The sequence below is a fragment of the Bidens hawaiensis genome, unplaced genomic scaffold, assembly GCF_021521415.1.
Source record: "Bidens hawaiensis isolate Kalapana, Puna unplaced genomic scaffold, B.hawaiensis_p1.1 tig00025169_1, whole genome shotgun sequence".
NCBI classification, from domain to species: Eukaryota; Viridiplantae; Streptophyta; class Magnoliopsida; order Asterales; family Asteraceae; genus Bidens; species Bidens hawaiensis.
Genome location: NW_027493997.1, coordinates 73,908 through 88,749, shown reverse-complemented (window position 1 = coordinate 88,749; position 14,842 = coordinate 73,908). Strand labels below are relative to the sequence as shown.

The 14,842-nt window shown below is 33.6% G+C and overlaps 1 protein-coding gene and 1 pseudogene across 2 annotated transcripts; both read left to right on the top strand.

Moving 5' to 3' along the window:
* The first annotated feature begins 425 nt into the window (after positions 1-425).
* LOC143570872 (short-chain dehydrogenase TIC 32, chloroplastic-like) lies at positions 426-1,464 on the top strand. Its single transcript, XM_077056406.1, has 5 exons — positions 426-587; positions 743-821; positions 911-995; positions 1,093-1,139; positions 1,264-1,464. Exons 1-5 carry the CDS (start codon positions 469-471, stop codon positions 1,426-1,428), a joined length of 495 nt encoding a protein of 164 aa, XP_076912521.1. The 5' UTR covers positions 426-468; the 3' UTR covers positions 1,429-1,464.
* A 9,114-nt stretch (positions 1,465-10,578) lies between these two features.
* Positions 10,579-14,641, top strand: LOC143570871 (TMV resistance protein N-like; annotated as a pseudogene). Its single transcript, XR_013142006.1, has 5 exons — positions 10,579-11,084; positions 11,297-12,354; positions 12,452-12,745; positions 12,949-13,905; positions 13,990-14,641. The product of XR_013142006.1 is annotated as a TMV resistance protein N-like (transcript).
* Positions 14,642-14,842: the final 201 nt, after the last annotated feature.

The following is a 14,842-nucleotide window of genomic DNA, read 5'->3' as shown; positions in this document are numbered from 1 at the left end:
TGCGCGGGTAGCCTTCCCTGATGGCTTGTATCCGCAGCTGCGGGAACAGGCGGGGTACTTCACCATTGGGAGGCTTTTCCTGCGGGAACAGCTTGCGTACTGCGCGTAAGGACGTCACGTCTCTGAGCATGGTTGGTCCTGCGGATCCAGTTGGTTTCTGCGCAGACGTCTCTCTTCAAGGTGAGTCTTGCGAGTTTAGCCTTTGCGCAGACGTCCCTGTTGAAGGTGAGTCTTGCGGGTTCAACTGCGCAGACGTCCCTCTTTGAGGTGAGTCTTGCGGGTCCAACTGGGCTCTGCTGGGACCTACCTCTTCAGTATGCCTTTGACCAATGTTATCATGTATTGTGCATGATTCATTTCACATGTCATACTTTTGTTTCTCCTAGAATAGATTTTCATTATGGAAAGCATTTTTCTAATTCTTGTAATGTAGGACACTTTCATTTGGCGAATCTGTTGTTGGATACGATGAAAAATACTGCTAAGAACTGTGGACAAGAAGGGAGGATTGTCTTAGTTGCATCAGACTTTCATAAGTTGACTTACAAAGGTGGAATCATGTTTGACAAGCTAAATGATGAAAAAAGGTATTAACTGTGAAGTATATTTAATTTCCTTAATTAGAGATTAAAACAGGATCCACTTAAATCATTCCAAACTTAATGATGATCAATTTCTTAGATTTGATAATATTTATGATACTAGAATTCAACTAATATATTCCTTTGTGTCAACTTTTCAGCTACAATAGTTTGTATGCTTATGGGCAATCAAAGCTTGCTAATATTCTGCATGCTAAGGAGCTAGCAAGGCGCCTCAAGGTAATTCTTAGAATTTTTGGTTTTAGTTTAGTCAGTATTTTGGTCTTAGTTTTGTGTTGTGACTAAAACATGTTTATAACCGAGTACAGGAAGAAGGGGCCGATGTAACTATCAATGCATTGCATCCTGGAATCATTGCAACCGATATCTCACGTCATTCGAACTTTTTGTCAAGTAATTACAAATTTTTCCATTTTAGTTTTTCTGAACAATTATCATTTTTCTTGTTCAAGATGTTAAGCTTATTTTTCAACTTTCTTGACATATGTAGTCTGCATATACGGAGTCTTCAAACATGTTCAAAAGAATGTCCAACAGGTTTGTTCCTTTTCACTTTTTTACATTTTTCCATGATCTTTATTTTTTTAATATGGATTAAATGGAGACCAATTGACCAAATATTGGTGTATAACATATCATTGTTACTTGATTTTGGTTTCAGGGAGCTTCAACCACATGCTATTTGGCATTAAACCCAAATGTGAAAGGAGTTAGCGGCGGATACTTTCTCGATAATAATAAGGCGAAACCCGGCAGTAAGGCCAGAGATAATGAGTTGGCAAAGAAGCTATGGGAATGCAGTATGGAGTTGACCAAGTCAAAGTGAATACAATTATAAATGGTGTTTCCTATGTAATATAAGCCCATGTATTTATTCTTTTGTCACTTATTTTATTTGTGAACATTGTGAATGATTGTTTTGAGTGTGTGTTTGGCTTGTTTTGTATAGAACTGGGGCTTTGTGGTGTGATGTGCAAATATCCAATTATATGTAATGGTGTATTTGAGCATGTATAATTTTTTTTATTATTATTAGGTTGTTTATTTAGCTTGGTTAAGAAGAATAGATATTAATTAACTTATTGTTTCTAATTAACAAATTAAAATAACCCATCAACAGGAGTTGATGGTCATGGCGTAACTGTAATCGTTACGGATTTCTCTCTCTAACTCTCTCTGTCTATATATATATATACATATATTTTGCAACTTTTAGGTGATTTTACTAAAAAGAATTCATCTGCGACTTACTTTATCATTCACTAGGGCTATTTTTGAGGGTGCATGGACCCTTAAGGGCCTATACGAGTGAAAAAGAATGAACATAATTTATTTTATAAAGTTACACGAATTGTGAGGCTCCTTTACCAATTTTTTTAGAGCAATCAACTCTTCATATATTTTAAACTCTTTAATATCTCGTTCTCGGTAGATATCAATGTAAATCCATTAAGTCTTTCTACATATTTTACTAGGTTATAGACCCGTGTATTACACAGGTTTGAAAAATTAAATCTCATTCATTATCTTATAATATGATTTTGGTTCTTCAAGTTGCAATAATCATATACAAAAAACATATCAAGACTCTTGAAAAATCACAAGAGTTGAAAAATGTAAAGTATTTTGTTGTGTAGTTTCAACATATCTTGTTACTGAATTAACAACTGCAAGAGTTTATATCGAAAAAAAAAATTACCAAAGGATTCTAATTGACGGTTTAATGATATTAAATTATTAACCATTCATAACCAACAAAAAATAAACTTGTGTGGCTTACTTCATATCTTTTTTTCTAATTCATGCCTTAGGTTTTAAAATTAGAAGGAAGGGCAACTACATATTTGGTAATATCGGCAAAAAAGTGTAATAATACTAAAGTTATATGTATTTCATCGATGTTTTTTTTTTGTTTCAAGCATGTCATCTTACTAAACTTTTAATTTTAGATGATCTTGACACACTTTGATCAACTCCAACATACAAGAAACTAAACATTTTTAGTGAGTTTTATACTTGTGTGTAAAAGTAAGAACAAAAAAGTGTAAAAAAACATGTTCCGAACCAAAAGTAATATTTTTCTTAAAATGGCCAGTTTTGACCCTAACTTGTACCGACCAAACCGGTTCTTATGCATTGCGCTGATTGACATGACCCGTCCGTTTTGCCAGAGAAAACAAGTAGCAAATTTGACCCGTTTACTTAAAGGGTCGAATACAAGTTTAACTTGCCCAAAATGTTCCAAGTCATACTAAAAGTGGGCCTGTTTCAAGTGAAACTTGTTGTGACCATTATGTAAATCAGAGTAAAAAAACCGTTGGAAGGTTTTATTTACAAAAAATAAGTATCTCATTGAAAACCAAACCAACATCCCTCCCATATATCAAACAAGTTTGAGATTCTTGTATAGATGATAGAACACAAACAAATCATAATAATAAACAACCATCTTAAAAGAAACAAATTAATATCTTGAACACACGTTTGCTCATGATCACCTCTTACAATGATTTTTGTATAAAATCGGATTCGGATTGCAACACACATAATTACAATCATTTTCCTATCATTTATAATAGTCAAGTATATTTTATGGCATTAACTTGCAAGATTTGAAATTAAAAAAAAAAAAAAGTGATGTGCCTATAACTAACAACACAATGTCTTGCTTCATGAAAACTAATATGGATATAAACATATTATCAAGGAAACAAAACTCACTATGACACCACTTGTAACATTCGTTACTTTTCAAACATGAAAACCCGACCCATTTAAATTTTCGGTTTTTGTTTATAAATATATTATTAATATTCTCAAGTTTCACTTCATGTGACATTTGTCATTTTTGAGTTAGTATTGTGTTCGTTAAACCGACCCGGTTTTTCATTTTAATGTACTCTTGTTCGTCGTTTATCATACCTTCATTTTCTATTCGTATTGAATTCCGAGGATTTACGGTTATCATTTGTCGCTTTCAATTCATTTGCGCAATTAACGAAAGTTAATGTTTTAAAGATAAAACAATTTGCAAACTGTGCGGGTAAAATATAAAAATATCCAAGTTATATAAATTCTATTTCATATAGATTGCACCTCAAAATTCAAGGACTAAAGAGTAAATATATTTTGAAAACTAATCCGTTTTATTAGTCGAGGTGATCCATTTAATTATAAATACAATCATATGTTACATATTTCATATGTAATAGCTTTTCCTAAAGTTATTTAAACATATTAACCATTACTAATATATATATATATATATATACACTTTATTCAAATGTCGCATAGATAACGTTACTTACGTATAACCAAAGTACATTTTTTTTATTATTATTTAATTATGTCACATTTTTTTTTATTTAGTTGGTTTTAAAAGATGAAGAAAAATACATTCCTACTACATTTAAATCTTGGTCAAAATTCTTTATGATGATAATAAATGTGTTTGAATATAAATTGTAGGTTACAATTTAATTTTTATGACCAATTACAAGTTTTAAATGGCATTCATGACCCATTAAGTATTTTGACCAATTTAATACAATTGAAACAACTCTAGCTCACTTCACTTATAAATAGAGCTCCATTCATTCCTATTTCCTCACAACTCAATTTACAAAAAATTCTTGTTATTTTCTCATTTTGGTGATTTTCACATACTTTGATTTATGAAGTCAAACCGTGAAATTCAAGATTTCTTCTTTTATTATCTAAGTTCTTGTTCCGGGTATGTTTTTAGTTTCTGCTTGTTCGTGTCGTTTAGAACTTAATGTTATATTATTTATTTAACATTAGTGTAGTTCATCAAAAACGATCTTGACTCGCTTATGTATTTATTCGGTTCGGTTTAGTTAATTTATTTATCCAACATCTAAAACTAATTCTTTTCATCTCACTCTCTAAAATATAATACCTTTTACCATGTCGGAAACGAACCCAACCTAAAGTTGAGTCCGGGTCCGACCGGAAATGAACCGAATTCTTTTAAGTCGTCTTTATTATTAAATAAACCAAATAGATTATTAAAAATTATTTTAAATCAAATAAAATCATTTTAACATAAATAAATTATGTATAAATCTAAGTTTAACATTTTTCACCTAAAAACTAACGTTCACCTTCATTAAACCCGATAAAATTATTTTATTTTTCCGTTTCGTTGACTATAGCTCGTTACCTTTTATAAATTGTAAACATAATCATTTTTTTTAGATAAAACTATAGTTAAAATCCGTGATTCGCAAATATCATAATTCTCGTATGAGCGTTAAGTTATTAATAAAATATTAATTTAAATCGTTAAAGCTTAAACAATATTATTAAAATATAAAAATGCCATAAAATAATAAAAGTTACATTAAATAATGCTTAACTCCGTTAACAAAATAATTTTAACCTTTTCAATCCCGATAGTTAGACTTTGCTTTTATTTTAATTATAGTTCGAGAAGTTCAATCGTTTCGGATTTCTTTAACGCATGTTCAACCGCTTCGGTTTCGTTATCATGCTTTCGGTTTTCATTGCAACGTTTATCTTCAATTTCAAGGTGAGTTTTTCACCACCCCTTTTTAATATTTTTATTGTTTTGGGGTAGCATATGTATCCATATTAAAATTCAAGTATTGTTACTTCTAGTACAAAACTACAATTCGTATATGGACTTGTGTGTTACTTGTATTACTTGCACAAATATTACTTGCACGAATATTACTTGCACGATTGGGAAGCCTCATTAAGTATGATCATACGCCCCCCTTTGCACTCCGGTCCATTTGTATCGAGTGGAAAAGGGCCTCATTATCCGAGTACGTTGATTGCTATCAACTGGAAAGGACCTTACTTGCGCGATTTCTCGAGTACGTTGGTTGTTACCAATTGGAAAGGACTTACTTGCTCGTTTATCACTTGTCCATGAGTTGTATGGTTTTGACGTACGTATTTAAACTGTGGAAGCTCACCAGCTATGTTCGTAGCTGACTTTATTATATACATATGTTACAGGTGTAAAGATACGAGGATGAAAGTTAGAAGACACATAGCATGCCTATAGGATATTCAAAGAATAACTTTTCATTTGTTTATTTATTTGTTACAACTTGTATTATTTGATAAACTTGTGTTACATGAAGATTTAAATGAAGTAATGTTATTATGGTCACCTAATAGTGTCACGTGTGTTTGAGCAATCTGTACGTCACACTCAGGCGTTTCCGCTTTAGCCGGGGTGTTACACCACTCTATTTTAGGGATCAAAAGAACTCATTTTCCATATCAGCTTGGCCTGAAACTTTAGTTAATGCAAGTTTATGACAATGAATAAGCACAATGAATTTCATTATTGGTTAAATGTGACAAAAAATGCACATAATTATTAGATCTGAAAGAAAGAGTAGAAAGAGTACTGATATGCACCATTATCAATCTACTATTCACTGTGAGTACAAAATTATGTCACTTTAGCAAAAGTTATCAATACATATAAAATAGTTTATTATATAAAATTAATAGCGAAAAATAATCAAATGAGATGAACCAATTTTTGCATTGCTCAGAGTAAAGACGAATCGTGTCACCTTCTGAACCAGTCACTAATAAACTAAAAAATGCAACAAAAATTTACACACACTAAAATGAGTTTTAGAAGTTTTACATCCGTTTTTTTGTTTCTAATTTTTTTTACTTTATTTAATACTATAAAATTATAGATATATCATTAATATGGCATGTTTAAAATATATATTAATTGCTTAATTAGATAGTTATGACTAGGGATGAGCAACAATCGGTATGATACCGATTGGTACCGGTACTGATTTTTGGTACCGTCGGTGCTGAATCGGTACCAAGGTTTTGAGTTTTCGGGACCGGTGCGGTACAGTACGGTACTGGTATTTCCTAAATTTTAACTTAAATACCGGTACCAAACAACTTGGTACCAGTACAAAAAATTTACGATTTTCAGGATCGGGATTTTCGGTACTGGTACCGGTCGGTATCGGTACGATACCGAGTTCATCCCTAGTTATGACTTTCTAAATTGAACAATAATAATGCCACTTGACAAAAAATGAGACAATTAAGTGCCATGTAACACAACAATGATTTTTATTTATTATAATAGTAGATACTCTTTTAGTTAGATGCTTTTTAAATAATAGTAGACAACATGCTTTGTAACATTTCGTTTAGTATCAGTTTTTGTTTAAAAGACAAATTATATATAAAATATATATAATTTTTTGAAATTATGGGTCACTCGGTTTAGTGACCTCTTCGCACATACCTAAAGACGGCTCTGCAATTCACTAGAAAACAAGTCAATACACGATGAACATTGAAAAGAATCTTGATTTGTGCTTTGCTTTATGAATCAAGTGGGTTATGAATATTGCTTCTCGATTTGATTTAGGTATTGCTTAAATCTTGTACAAGTTGAGTAATATAATTAAGTGGGTGATGAATGTTAATTGCGCCAATCATAGCTTGCAACTTATTGAAACTTGATTCATGAAATGGAACACCAAATTAGATGGCTTTACTGATGGGGCCAGAGGACCAACAAACACTTTCAATATTAATATTAGTCTATTATTCGTTTTGTCCACTGACAATAAAGTTTTATAATTTAATGCTCAAACTTTGAAAAACTCACTCCTTTAGACCAGTTATGTATTTTATAAATGGGATTTTATGTAAATAATGACCAAACTTTGAAAACTCACGCAATTGCAAAAGACTGGGACCGGTAAAACATAGCTTACACTTTCTATAGGTAACTTAAAGATCTGGAGTTTACATCTTAACATTTTGTACTGTATACCGGATTAATTAGTATTGGTTCGTTGGTTAAGCCCAATGTCCATAAATAGTTATACGTATAAACATTTTGAATTTATTATATATATATATAATTTTTGACATCTAAAAGATTTGTTGTTTTTAGGACCTACAAGTGGTATTGGCCTAGAAACGTACCGTGCGTGTGTTAGCTTTGAATGTGGAAGCTATGAATGTGGAAGCCGCTGCAAAATGTAAGGAAACCATAATAAAGGGTTGCCCTAGTGCTACCATTGATGTTATGTAGCTTGATTTAAGTTCACTGGAATCTGTGACAAACTTTGCGAATGAAACATTTCAATGGGTCTACCCTCAACATCTCATGTAATTTATATAATCAGAATCATACATTTACAAAGTTATATTTATATATAATTCAACTCCCAAATTGGTAAGAACTTAAGATAGCATTTGGGAAAACATTCTACACTTTCTAATCATCCATCAAGCCTTCAATCACAACGCCTCTTCGACTGATTTTTTGTTGCAAACACTGGCTTTTCTTGCCGCGTGGTGTTTGTGGATTAACGCAATTTCACAAGGTAAATTTCTTCCGGCTTAGACACATGATGGCGGTATGTGGGGACCAGGGGTGTCCGTGATACTCTTAACTTTCTTGACGAAGGGCAATTTTATGCATCTTTACCTCAAAACTTTAAGATCCGTCATTTTCATATAACAAAACTCTTTCTTAATACAAAAAAAGAATTTCTCTTCTATATCCGTCTCTGACACTTCCCTTGTTTTTGTTCAAAAATTAGCCACATATTATCCTGTTTCCAATTTTTAAACCATGCATTAGTTGTCACTCTCTATTTTCTCCATGTTCTCTATATTTTTTTAATTTTACATGAAAAATTTTCCATAAGTGGAGAATTTGTCCCCCACGTACACACCTCTACAAGATCAACCAACGGTCATTAATCCAACGGTCACTAATTAGTAGTATTAGCGAGTGTGTTATGTGGGGGGGGGGGGGGGAATTTTTGAAATTTAATAACATCATGATTCATATGTAACCAGCAAAAATTATAATATCAAGTATACCCATTTTTATATTTTTGGCATAAATAACTTTCTCATGTGTGCTACAAATGTTTGTATTTGATATTACATTTTTTTAGTTGATTAATATCATGTCAAGGGTTGAGTTATTCTATAAAGACCAACAAAAATGAGAAGTGTAAGAAGTCATAATTAATTGGCATGTGTCAAGTATAGACAAAAGAAAAAAATGGTATAAAAGTAATAGTATACATTTTCGCTCTTCACATGCAAGTCACATGTTAATTTCCCAATCATTGTAAAGCTTCTATAACTTTCTCCACAATGACTAAAATATAATGATAAGTAGAAAGACATATGACAAACAAAAAAACACAATGACGTAATTTTTGTTTTAATTTTTATCTTTAATATGAGTACCAATTGAAAAACACAATAATCAAAATCTATAACACAATGCATAGAAAAACATAATGAACAACCAAATAACACAATATCAAAAAACCCACTACTTTTTTTAATTTTTATATAAAAATATGATATTCATATTAAAGATAAAAAAACGTTTGTTATTATGGTGAAATTTTTTTTTAAATGCCGTATGAAAAAGTTATGGACGTTTAAAATGATAGGGGAATTGACATATGTCTTGCATGTGGAGAGAGAATGTCATCATAAGTAAGTTATTACCTTTATGTCATTTTCATCAATTTTTATTTTTAAATTAATCTCCACCATCCAAATCTAAGATCAATGAATCAGATACATTCTCACCCTTTTTATTTTTGTTGTACTTTGTATTTTAACTTTACCCTCATATTAATACATGGGTATATAAGTATATCTGAAATTGGTCATACATATTATCTATATATAGAAGTAAAGTCGAGGGTTGGTGCCGCAAGGCCCTAATTGGGCTAAGTGGCACCATCTCAATGGTTCAAAATTTTGTTTTTATTTTTTTATTGGTCAAATGTTTTTTCTTTTTGTTTTTTTTAGGTTCATAACAAACATTATGTTTTTTTGTTTTACTGAAATCGTGTTGTCTTACCGTCACATCATTCGGCACTGACAATGCTCGGGTTTTACCGACTGACCGTGCAACGTCCGAGACTAACAATGCTCAGGTTTTACCGACTCACCGCGTAACGTCCAATACCGACAACACTCGGATTTTACCAACTCCCAGGTTTTGCCTAACTTTATTTTAGTTCCGATACCGTAACAAATTTAAACGAAATCTATGAAATTTACGTTGACCCACCGCTGAAAAACTCGAATTTTTACCAGCGCCCCCGTGTTACCGACTCACCACCACAAACGCCCGAATACGAGTCGACTTCACGTTTCGATGATCGGATTTTACCAACGCTCGGGTTTACTGACCAAATAAACATTGTTTTAAATATGGTAACAAAAAAAATATATAATATGTTATACGAGTGTCCTAGAGTCACTACCTCAGCGTATGGGACCGACTGACGTCACCCTATTGGCTCACCTTAATTTTAATTTTAATTTTTTGTTTTTATTTTGTTTTAGTTCCAGTACCATAATGAACGTAACTAATACTGACTAAATTCGCGTTGCCTCGCTGCGGTCATCTGGGACCAACCGATGCCACCCTATTGGCCTACCTCAATTTTTATTTTTATTTTTTTGTTTCCATTTTGTTTTATTTCCAATACTGTGACGAACACAGCTACTATTGACTGAATTCGTGTTGATTCGCCACTGTAACACCTGAGTTTTGCTGACCGATATTACCGCGCAGCGCACGGATAAATCACTAGTTATATGTAAAACAAAAGAAAGGAAGATGTTACTACCCAAAAAATGTAGTCCTTATTTGATGTAAAGAAATTTCATTTATTATTTTATTTATAAGAAATTTCCGGTGCTCTTAAATGGGGTAATGTATCCGAAGCCACCATTGCTGACCAACATTTTTGTATGAGTAGAAGATATTGTTTTACATATTTCTCTGGTTTTTTTAAGAAGTCAATGATTAAAAAGTCATGCAGGAAATTTCCTCCTTATTTACTTGATTATTTCTTTATTGATTTTAATTTGGATACCACATCATCTCACACCTCTGTATATTCTCCACTTATACAGATCAGAGCACATCAATGGCATCTTCATCGTCTTATTCTCAACCCACACCAGCCACTTCTTCTCAGTCATGTAATTACGATGTATTTCTTAGCTTTAGAGGAGAAGATACCCGTAAGACCTTTGTAGATCATCTCTACACAGCCCTTGTAGATCGAAATATCTATACTTACAAGGATGATGAAGCACTTGCCCGAGGTGAATCCATCTGTCAATCCCTCTTCAAGGCTATCAAAGGATCGCGGATTGCTGTCATTATATTCTCAAAAAGTTATGCAGACTCTTCTTGGTGTTTGGAAGAACTTGCATATATTATGAAATGCAAGGATCAAAGAGGGCTAATTGTTGTGCCAATATTTTATGACGTGGTTCCCTCGGAAGTCAGGAAACAAGAAGGGGAGTTCGGAAGAGGATTTTCCAAACAAGAGGTGCGGAACATTAGCAAAGTAGAATCATGGAGAAAAGCACTTGTTGATGCATGTGAAATTGCTGGATGGGAACCAAAAAACATTGCAAACGGCTACTTTACTTTCGTTACTATTTGAAAAGTTTTTACATATGCTTACGCACAATGCCATTATAACAAGTATGCGTAAAGTTGATTTTGGTGTAGTGGTCCTGGTTCATTTACAGATCTAAGTTGCATTATAAAGCATTGCCTTATTTTGTTGGTCATTAAAACTGCGAACAAATGTGAGCGTACACTAATTATCTATCTTATTTGATATGCAGCCATGAATCGAAAGTAATCAAAGAAATTGTTGATACAGTTTCTGATAAGCTATTTTCCATATATTCATGTGTTGAGGAAGACCTTGTTGGGATGAGTACTCGCTTGCAAGAGCTGGAGGCACAAATAGATATTGGATCACATGATGTGCGCATGGTTGGGTTATGGGGGATCGGGGGCAGTGGTAAGACTACTCTTGCATCTTCACTTTATATGAAAATTAATCGCCATTTTCAAGGTCATTGCATTATTGACAATATTCGAGAGGAATCAAGCAAACGTGGTGTAAAAACTCTGCAAGAAAATTTGCTATCGAGACTTTTGAAAACAAAAATTGAATTGCAGAGTGTTGGAGAAGGAAAACACATGATAAGAAGTAGGCTAAAACATAGCAATGCCTTAATTCTTCTTGATGATGTTGATGCTTGTGAGCAACTAGAAGCTTTAGTTGGATCACACAATTGGTTTGGTAGTGGGAGCCGAATAATCATTACAACTAGAGACGAACATTTGCTAATAGCCCACAAGGTAGACCTTGTATATCCGGTCACATTATTATCACATGAAGAGGGTCTTATGCTTTTCAATAAACATGCATATAACAAAGATAACCCTGTAAATGATTATGAGATGCTTTCATCACATGTGGTTTCATATGCTGCCGGGCTCCCGTTAGCACTCAAAGTTTTAGGTTCCTTCTTATATGACAAAAACAAGAAGGAATGGTTGAGTTCCTTGTCTAGACTAAAAGACATTCCAGAAATGGAAATTGTCGAAAGGCTCAAAATTAGCTATGATGGACTTAAAACTGTGGAGAAACAATTATTCTTGGATATTGCATGTTTCTTTAGAGGGAAAAGCACAAAAAACACTCATGTTATTGATGATGCAATAGAGGTATTTGAAGCTTGTGGTTATCATCCTGATATAGGAATAAAGGTGTTAAGACAAAGGCTCTCATAACTATCGTGGACGGTAAGTTTGATATGCATGATCTAGTCCAAGAAATGGGACATTACATTGTTAGAGGGAAACATGTGTCTTGGGGATGCAACAATGGTATACATTAAGTTATCCAACTTTTCAAAATACAAACTATATGTGATGCACACGCACACTTAACTCCATCATACGTTGATTTTTTCCTCTACTATAGGAAAATGACAAAACTGAGGCGATACAACATCTACATCACTTTCCTCCTTACGGTCATTTATCACTTTTTTGCAAGAGTGTATCAAACATGAAGAAACTAAGGTGGCTTAGTTTGACTCTGTACAATAATTGTAACGAGAATGTCGAAGGACCTACTTTTCTTTCAAATGAGTTGCAATATATTAGATGGTACAGTTATTCCAGAAGCCCATTTCCGGACTGTTTCCAACCTATGAAGCTTGTTGTTCTTAAACTGTCTCACAGCTTGCAAAAACAACTTTGGAAAGGTTACAAGGTATTTCAATTCCTCATTTAATTAAAATATATAGTTAAGAGGATCTCGGGTGGCTAATTCAATTCACACCTTAATAATTGGCGTACATGTATTAATACAACCTCCAAAGAGGTAGCAATGAAACCTTGAACCATGCTATCTATAGTCATAATAGTTTTCATAAATTATGTTATTAACTTGTGTATTCTTTTGCATATTAATAGCACCTACCCCGTTTGAAAGTGCTTGAACTCCAATACATGAAGAATCTACTCAGCACGCCAAATTTTGATGGAATCCCGTGTCTTCAAAAGTTGACACTCCATGATTGTGAAGAGTTACAAGAAATTCACCCATCACTTGGAAAGCATGCCTGTCTTGAACATGTTAGTGTAATGTATTGTTGCATGTTACGAAAATTTCCAACGATTGTCCATATGGGAAAACTTGAGACCCTTGTAATCGCGCATTGCCACAAAAGTTTGGAGTTCCCAGAGATCAAATCAAACATGAAAAGCTTGGTAAAGTTGTACTTGGGTAATATGGGGATAGATGTTCTCCTCGCATCAATTGGAGACCGATGTCCTAACCTTATCTCTCTAGACTTGGCTAACTGTTCTTACTTAAAGAACAAAGAAGTCAACTTTTATGGATTAAAACATTTAGAAGAGTTCAGATTACATGGATCGAGTCGTTTGAAGACGCTTGACTGTATTTGTAGCTCATGGCGTATTATTAAAGTTGTTTGTGGAAGAGATTGGTATAGAAGTCGACTTTCTAACTTTTGGTTGTGGTTGGTGTTCCCGCAATTGACGCATAACTTACAAAAGTTGAATCTGAGTTGCTGCCATTTGAAAGATGGAGAAATCCCGTGTGATATTGGTGAATTATCCAACTTAGAAGTGTTAAATCTACAACACAACGATTTTACACGATTAGATTTTAGCCTCTTGCAACTTACTCGCCTCAAAATCCTCACCCTTAGTTATTGCAAGTGGCTTGTTGAATTGCCCAAGCTCCCACAAGGTATAGTTATTTTAATAGCAGACACTTGCAAATCGCTTGCAACAGTAGGAGACTTTTACACAAATTGTAAATGGTTATGCCATGTCTCACTTGTGAGAGGAGGTGATGTAATCAACGGCAACAGATTTCTACAATCCATGCTGGCCATGCTTGAGGTATGTAATATGTATAGCCTCTTTTTTTTTGTTTTTTTTGAATATTTATTAATAGGATCAACTGAATTTGTGTTTATTAATTAGGTAAATGCTATTAAAAAACACTCTATGCTTCTGAAACTTGAAGGCCTTGAGGTTGCAAACGGGTTTAGACCTCTTCTTCGAGGAAGTAGATGTAGATTAATACTTCCAGAGAATTGGTTCAATGATTTTTCTGGATTCTTAATGTGCGCGGTTGGGGCATATGACGACTCCTATATTGCTCAAAGGATAAGTATGGAGCAGGAGAATAGTGGTATGGATTCGGAAGATGATGTGGTCTGGGAAGCGAGTGATAGTGATAAAAGAACGTTAGTTTGGTATGTTCCATTTGCTTCATTCAGGCACATTGCATGGTGGGACTCGACAAACAAAGAGATTTTGTTCTCCTTGGGACTTGGAGATGCTAATAGGTCATTTAGCGGGTTTGGAGTAAGATTGGTTGCCATGAAAATCGGAAATGGTCCGTTAGAAACATCAACAACACAAGAAGAATCTGAAATTTCTAATTATACACCTAACTTCAGTATTGTGCAAGACTCGCAATATGCTTTAAAGATCGCGTTCCCATGTAAGTATGAAGCTTGTGGTGAGTGGGGGTATGCACTATGAAGATGTGGATTGGATTGAGGATCGACTCAAACCCAACCCGCAACATTTTTGTCCAACTTTTTGAGTTTAAAAGTAGTATTTAAATATGATAACTAAATAATTTTATTTGTTCTATGAAGCGATTTAAAAGTATGTGTTTGAACAGTGGCGGAGCCACGTTCTTTCCACCGGGTTCAGCCGAACTCGGTATTTTTTCGGTTTTATATATAACCTATAGTGTCGAATTAACAAGCGAACCCATTCTTTTTCGACGAACGAACCCAGTACCATTCTAAAAGAATATAGT

Excerpts from the sequence above, each read along its gene's own strand:
- LOC143570872 (XM_077056406.1), top strand. The coding sequence starts at position 469 with ATGAAAAATACTGCTAAGAACTGTGGACAAGAAGGGAGGATTGTCTTA. Across the intron at positions 822-910 it reads AGCTAGCAAGGCGCCTCAAG|GAAGAAGGGGCCGATGTAAC; the intron begins GTAATTCTTAGA and ends AACCGAGTACAG. Across the intron at positions 1,140-1,263 it reads TTCAAAAGAATGTCCAACAG|GGAGCTTCAACCACATGCTA; the intron begins GTTTGTTCCTTT and ends TTTTGGTTTCAG.